Source organism: Lynx rufus, unplaced genomic scaffold, assembly GCF_022079265.1.
Source record: "Lynx rufus isolate CCGP_SWC_20201006 ecotype Redwood Valley unplaced genomic scaffold, mLynRuf1.p SCAF_5, whole genome shotgun sequence".
Taxonomy (NCBI): domain Eukaryota; kingdom Metazoa; phylum Chordata; class Mammalia; order Carnivora; family Felidae; genus Lynx; species Lynx rufus.
The window spans coordinates 91,628,762-91,636,530 of record NW_025814867.1 but is presented as its reverse complement, the minus strand read 5'-3'; the positions used below and the strand labels follow the sequence as shown (position 1 = coordinate 91,636,530).

The 7,769-nt window shown below is 42.5% G+C and overlaps 1 protein-coding gene across 1 annotated transcript; it reads left to right on the top strand.

The window, feature by feature from the left end:
- Positions 1-1,121: 1,121 nt before the first annotated feature.
- On the top strand, positions 1,122-7,762 carry FBXO40 (F-box protein 40). The gene is made up of 4 exons (XM_047100437.1): positions 1,122-1,186; positions 2,746-2,782; positions 2,873-4,792; positions 7,466-7,762. Exons 1-4 carry the CDS (start codon positions 1,122-1,124, stop codon positions 7,679-7,681), a joined length of 2,238 nt encoding a protein of 745 aa, XP_046956393.1. The 3' UTR covers positions 7,682-7,762.
- Positions 7,763-7,769: the final 7 nt, after the last annotated feature.

Sequence of the window (7,769 nt, the reverse complement as noted above, 5' to 3'; positions counted from 1 at the left end):
GCCCCAAATTTTTTTAAGTTATAGGAAAATTCACCCACAATGAATTGGCAAATCCTAAAGTAAAATAAAATTTTAAAATACTGTATTTTCTGACTTTTGGGTTCTAACTCCACCCTACCCCACCCACCCCACTCCATCCCAGACTAACATAGTGCTGACATTGTGCTATAAACTCTCTAGACCAGGTGCTGCAAACTGGCAACCTACAGATCCTATGTAGTTTGCATACATGTTTTACCTTGGCCCAAATAGAGGCTGCATTTGTTCTGATTAAATTAGTTGCCAACTTTAAAATTCCAAGGATTTTTATCGTAATGTATTATGCAGCAAGATGTTTTGCAATATAATGAAATATAAAGTACTCATTTTAGGGGAACCTGGCTGGCTCAGTCAGTAGAGCACACAACTCTTGATATCAGGGTCATGAGTTCAAGCGCTACACTGGGCATGGAGCCTACCTAAAAAGTTGTAAAAAAATAAAATAAAAATAAGACACTTATTTTATAATAGCAAACATGCATAGATCATGTCCTATGAGACAAGTACTATTTTAAGAGTTTTGGGTATTTAACTCATTTACTCCCCACAACAGCACTATGAGATAGGTACTATTATTATTCTCCCTTTTACAGATGGGGGAAATGATGAACAAAGAGATTAAGTAACTTTCTCAAAGTTTCACAACTACTGACTTGTAGTGCCAGATTGAATCTTGCACAGTCAGCCTCCTAACAACCATACTTAACCGCCAGTCACAAAAATCTGCATCCCCAGTTTCTCTGGAAAAATCAGATGATCTGGCAACATATTCCCATGTGGGACCAATTGACCAGAGCCAAGGAGCTACATTCTCCTGAAGGCAGGGCATCTTCTCTTCTGCTTGCCAGAGTTCCCATTCAGCCTGCTTCTGGGGCCTTGGGGTCTGACCCCTGCTCTAGCCACAGCACAGCTGAATTCAGCAGGTTGAAGGACAGATGGTGGATACATCACAGACACTTGCACACTGCCCCAGGCCAAGCTGAATATCAGGCTGACCTGTTAGTGAGCATGAAGCTCTACTGGGAGAGAAAGTTAGGAGGGAAACTTGGGCCAGATGTGTGTGTGTGGTAGTTATGGGAGGCATGGATGTGTGGAACGTCAGACCAACTGTTGGTAGACAAAGGAGAAAAGTTACAGGAACCAAAAGGTACATATCCCGTGCCTGGTAAGATGACCCACCAGAGCGCTGTGTGTCAGTGAGAAGACTGTGGGCTAGCATGGCCCGGGACTCCATCACTTAGCAGCTGTATAATCTTGGACAAGTTATTTAACTTCTCCAGCTTCCATTTCCTGGACTATAAAATGTGGGCAATGACATTTACCTCGAGGGTGGTTAAAGGAATTAGAGTATACAAAGTCTCTTTGGTGCCTGTTAATATACATAACCAAAATACTTTTCTTACTAATCATTCATATTCATATTTTCATGTTTTCCCCTAGATTTACAAAGCAAGAAGAAATTAGGAAGCTATGGTAAGTAGTATGGTGATTATTGGATTTTCATCTTTCAGGGGTCCAGGTCTGGCTTCATTTAACCTGTAGTCGAAGCAGCTGGCAGACTTGCCGTTATGGTTTGATGATACTTATTGACTTTTGGCCAAACCAGAGATGCTAGAGAAGAACCTAGAAGAAACTGACATGGAGTAAGGGAAAAGCAGAGAGATGAGAAAGATTTGTGGGCAAATACTTTCACTAAAACTTTAAAAATGAAAAACCCAAACATCCAGCAATAAACTAAGTGGTTGACAATTCCTTCATTCAGCAAATTGAGTGCCTACAATGGTCCAAGTGCTGGAGATACAGATGTGAATAAAACTAGACATGGCCCCTGTCCTCCCAGCACTTGGTAGGTAGTTGGTTAAATAAATGACAGCACACTCACTCTGGAATATTACACTGCCATGATGAAGACAGTTTGCAAAGAATCATTAATAAAGCAGGTTGGTCTAATGTTATAATAGCAAGGTAAATACAGGATGAAGAATTGTATTCACAGTATTAACAAGATAATATAAATCACCCATAATCCACAACTCAAAAACAATTATCAACATTGTAGTCCATTACATTCAGCTTTTTCTTTTTCTATTCTTTTTTTTTTATTTTTTTAATGTTTTTTTTTTAAATTTTTTTTTCAACGTTTATTTATTTTTGGGACAGAGACAGAGCATGAACGGGGGAGGGGCAGAGAGAGAGGGAGACACAGAATCGGAAACAGGCCCCAGGCTCTGAGCCATCAGCCCAGAGCCCGACGCGGGGCTCGAACTCACGGACCGCGAGATCGTGACCTGGCTGAAGTCGGACGCTTAACCGACTGCGCCACCCAGGCGCCCCTATTTTTTTAATGTTTATTTATTTTTGAGAGAGAGACAGTGAGAGCCAGGGAGGGGCAGAGAGACAGAGACAGAGACAGAGACAGCGAAAGACAGACAGACAGACAGAATCCGAAATAAGCTCCAGGCTCTGAGCTGTCAGCACACAGCCTGACGCGGGCCCAAACCCATGAACTGGGAGATCGTGACCTGAGCTGAAGTTGGACGCTTAATTGACTGAGCCATCCAGGCGCCCCTTTCTTTTTCTATTCTAAACACATCTACCATATACATAGAATAAACTATCGGAAAATGAAGAAGATAGTGTTGGTAGTTGTTATTTTGGGGTTGTGGGATTATGATTGATTTTTGCTTCTTCTCTATGATTTTGTAGATTGTCCAAGGTTCCTATAATAAGCATGTATAAACAGGTAATAAGCCAATTAAAACATAGTCACAGACATGCATAGAGCTTCTCTCCCCCATTTGTTTTCTCTTTCCTCTTGCTTTGGTGTCTCCAGGGTAGGGCACGCAAGCCTCTAAGTGGGCAGCACAGGCATTGTGAGAAATGCTTCGACCGTCACTGCCACATTCCTGTGGAGCCTGATGTCTCCTGTCTGGTGATAAACTGCCACCTGTCCTGTGGTGCTACCTTCCACATGTGCAAAGAGGCAGAGCATGAGCTCCTCTGCCCTCTGGAGCAGGTTCCATGCCTCAACTCTGAATATGGCTGCCCCCTTTCCATGTCCCGCCACAAGCTGGCCAAGCACTTGCAAGTGTGCCCTGCCAGTGTGGTCTGCTGCTCCATGGAGTGGAATCGCTGGCCAAACGTGGACTCTGAAACTACCCTTCATGAGAACATCATGAAAGAGACCCCCAGTGAGGAGTGTTTGGACACAGCCCTGGCCCTCCAGGACCAGAAGGTCCTTTTCAGATCTTTAAAAATGGTAGAACTTTTCCCAGAAACTAGAGAGCCCACTCGGGAGAAAACTACCATGAATGGTGAAGCCACTTGGGAGGAAATGGGAGGAGCAGTGGGTGGAGTGGATGCCAGTTTGGTACCACATGGGTCTCTGTCAGCAGCTAATGGAGAAATGGTAGAGCTGAGTCAAGAAGAACGAGAGGCATTAGCCAAAACCAAAGAAGGGATGGACCTGGCCAAGTATGACAAGTGGGAAAATATATTCAGCAAAGAGCATGCAGCCTCTGCTTTAACAAGTACATCAGTGAACTGTGACAACAATAGCAGGAACAACCCTGGAAAAGAACAGGTTTCCAGTGACAATAACATGGTAAGGGAGGATGATCTCCAAGAGAAAGAGAAAGAACCACAGGAAAAACAGAAGCAGCAGGACTTTAATGCAGTCGTGGAAAAGACAGGGCTTGCCCCTTGGCAGGATGGTGTTCTGGAAAGACTGAAAACAGCTGTGGATGCAAAGGACTATAATATGTATCTGGTGCACAATGGGAGGATGCTTATTCACTTTGGTCAGATGGCTGCTTGTACACCTAGGGAGAGAGACTTTGTTTATGGCAAACTTGAGGCTCAGGAAGTAAAGACTGTTTACACCTTCAAAGTTCCTGTGAGCTACTGTGGGAAGCGGGCTCGCATTGGAGATGCCATGTTGAGTTGTAAGCCAAGTGAACACAAGGCAGTAGATACTTCAGATTTAGGGATCACTGTGGAGGACCTGCCCAAATCAGATCTCATCAAAACCACCCTCCTGTGTGCTTTAGAAAGAGAACTTAAAGGTCATGTCATCTCCGAATCTAGGAGCATTGATGGGCTGTTTATGGATTTTGCTACACAGACATACAATTTTGAGCCAGAACAGTTTTCTTCTGGGACAGTGCTGGCTGACCTCCTAACCACTGACAACCCAGGGGGGCTCCATGTGGAACTCCACAGTGAGTGTGTGACCCGGAGACATAACAAAAGCAGCTCTGCCTTCACTTTCACTTGCAACAAATTCTTCAGGAGGGATGAATTTCCCTTACATTTCAAGAATGTCCACACAGACATTCAATCATGTCTCAATGGCTGGTTCCAGCATCGATGCCCTCTCGCCTACTTGGGATGTACTTTTATTCAAAACCATTTCCGTCCCCCAGGACAAAAGGCAAAAGTGATTTATAGTCAGGAGCTCAAGACCTTTGCCATCAAGCCAGAGGTTGCTTCAGAGCTGGGTGAGAGAAAGAAGAACAACCATCTCTCAGGCCGTGGAGCAAAAAGCCAGAATTCTCTAACCAGCCTGCCCCTGGAGGTTTTGCAGTACATTGCTGGGTTCTTGGACAGCATCAGCCTGTCCCAGCTTTCCCAGGTATCTGTGCTGATGAGAAATATCTGTGCTACTTTGTTACAAGAGAGAGGGATGGTCCTCCTACAGTGGAAGAAGAAGAGGTATTCTCATGGAGGCACTTCCTGGAGAGTCCACAGAGAGGCAAGTAAACTCTTATTCATCCATTCATTCATTCATTCATTCAACAACTATTTAGGAAGAGCTTTCTATGTGCCAAGCACTGTACCAGGCACTGGCAATGTCCTAGGTTACTGGCAATAAAACATAATTCCTAAATTCAAGGAGGCCAGTCCAGTAGGGAAGACAGACCTATAGACATATAAATGACAATACAAATGGTAGTGCCTGTTTATCTCTGTGTGTGTGTCCTGGATATCTTCTGCTTGCTCACATGATTCATTCTCCAGCCCTGTGATCAGTTCCCTGGGAGGCTGATCTCTACAGACTGCCTCAATCAGCAGACTTGCCCACCAGCTTCCATTTGGGCTAATCAAATGGGAGTGTATCAGTAGGAAATGGGAGGGAGGTAGACTGAGTTGATGTATCTATTCTTCTGGCTTCCTCCCTGCATGCATTTTTCCCTTCCATGACACCTAGCACTGGCCATGTCCCTCCATTGAAGGTGACTGTTTCAGGTGGCTCTCTCCACAAAGTTACTCATTCTGGGACACAATGACCTCCTTTCTTCTTCCCTTTCATGCCTAGGGTATTAATGCTCTAGATTGTTACTTGCCTGGGTACTGCACTATATCTTGTGGCTTTCCTACACCCTGCCCATACATTTGTATATCATTATTTTTTTTTAATTCTCTTCAAATTACCAAGTTAAGTGTGCCATCTGTTTCTTGCCTGGACTCTGATACAGTATGCCAACAAATTCTCCTCAGTCCCATATCAACTCATTTTTTAAAAAAGACTTTTTGCCTTTGTTAAAGGAATTTTGAAATTCTAAAATAATTTGGTCCACTGATCTCTCCTGATTCAAATACCTATTTACTTTCTCAAAAAGCTGCTGTATAAATCAAAGAATCTTTCTCTTCAGAAAAATCTTCTTTTTTCCAATCACATTACACTTGCTGAACTGCATCATAACTTCTATCAATTTATACCATAACAGAAGTGAAACTCCTTAGCATCCTTTCCCATGGTAAATATGTTGGTAATATGAACCACAAATTAATAATGCCCATTTAGCTCAATAATTCCATAATCTCACTGTTGAATTTTTTCCCAAAATGTGGGTGTACAAACCGGCACTGGGGAGTTAGAGTTGTTTACACCTATTTTCATTAATTATGTCTAAAACATCTTATATGTTTTCTATTATTTATTCCCTGAACAGTCTTCTTTAAAAAATAATCATGAGACTCTCCTTCATGTATCCAGGCCTGCATCACGTGTTTAATAAACACTGACTTCCACCCATCCACATGTTAGGGACAAACATGAATGAGACTGAGAACCTGCCCTCAGAAACTGTATAGTCTAGAACTGTCTAATATCTTTCTCTATAAAATCGGATGCAAACAATTTAATTTACGTAGTAGAAATTCCATTAATTTTTTGCTCATGTTTGTCCCAAGTTCAATGATTCCTGACCACTCTTGAAAATTATTTGGGACAAACAAATTTCCTTTTAGAAAGGAAGAAAGAGAATTTAGTTGGAGCTAAAGGATGCTCATATTAAAATGGCTTTTTTTAAGCAAAAAAGGGAAATAGTTCTAAAATCTCAGAAAATACCTTTTTTTACATAGGAACAAGGATAAGAAACTGAGGGTGAAGTGTCAGGTTGAAAGGGTCTCAGGTTATGCCTATCCTTATAGCCAGATTTTAATTTTTTTAATGTTTATTCTTTTTTTTTTTTTTTTTTGAGAGAGAGAGAGAGAGCATGGGCAGTGGAAGGGCAGAGAGAGGGAGACACAGAATCTGAAGCAGACTCCAGGCTCTGAGCTGTCAGCACAGGACAGAGTCCAACACAGGGCTCGAACCCACAAACCATGAGATCATGACCTGAGCCAAAGTCAGACACTCAACCAACTGAGCCACCCAGGTACCCCTATTAGATTTTAAAACTAGTAACTCTGCACCATATACTAGGTGGAAAGGCCAAAAGGGGGTTTGTGTACCAGATATCTAGATTTCTCCTGAGGTCTGTGTTAGCATACTTTTAGTTTTAAGCAACACCAACTTAAAATGGCATAAACAATAAAGGGAATTTTGGCCCACAAAACTAAAAAAATCCACAGGTATTGGCTTCAGGTAAGATTTGATCTAGCAGTTCAAAAATGCCCCCAAATAATCTTTTTACTTTCTATATCTTATTTCTACTTCCTCACTAGTGGCTCCTTTCTAAGACACAGTTATCCCTTGGTGGTCCCTTTTGGCTGCCAGCAGCTAAGACAGCAGTTTCCCAGTTCAAGTACAGAAGGAAAAAGAAAATCTGCTTCTTAATATCTCAAGCAAAAGTTCTAGGGTAGAGTCTCATTGACACTAATTGTCCTGATATGAACCGTGTGTCTATTCTAGAACTAATCACTGTTGCTGGTGGGAGGGTGGTGGGTGGGTGTCAATATGCAGATTGCTGTGGTCATCTCCATACAATTACATGGCTGGCTGGGAAGATTATCAATTGGAAGGGGGGATTAGGAATTGGATGCTGAAGAAGGAACTAACAAATGTCTGCAGCAGCCACTAAACATTCTCTGGAAGCTAAGAACATGAAGAACAGAAAGGTATTTTCTTATACTCTTCAAATAAAGCTAGCCTGAGATTATTGCCCCAGCATTCACTTTTGAACTTCATGTTTCCTAACAGATCTGGCAATTCAGCAGCCTTTTCTCCAAAGTCAAGAGCTGGGAGTTTAATGAAGTTGCTTCCATGTCTGAACACCTGAAGGCCTGTCCTTTCAACATTGTAGAGCATAAGACTGACCCAGTTCTTCTGACCAGCATGTGTCAGCTCCAGGAGCAGCCCCGAGAAACCTTAGTCACCACCTTTAGAACCAGACCACGAGGAAAACACACTTGCTAAAGATTCAGATGCCACCATTCGTGGATTTGCCCTCCGAGTTACTGAAAGTAGGACAGAGTGTGGTTTTGAGGACTTTCTTCTGTAAACT

Bases quoted from the DNA above. Each gene is read 5' to 3' on its own strand.
- FBXO40 (XM_047100437.1), top strand. From the start codon at position 1,122: ATGGATGTGTGGAACGTCAGACCAACTGTTGGTAGACAAAGGAGAAAA. The intron at 2,783-2,872 runs GTAATAAGCCAA...TGGTGTCTCCAG, and splicing joins TAATAAGCATGTATAAACAG to GGTAGGGCACGCAAGCCTCT. The intron at 4,793-7,465 runs GCAAGTAAACTC...GTTTCCTAACAG, and splicing joins CCTGGAGAGTCCACAGAGAG to ATCTGGCAATTCAGCAGCCT.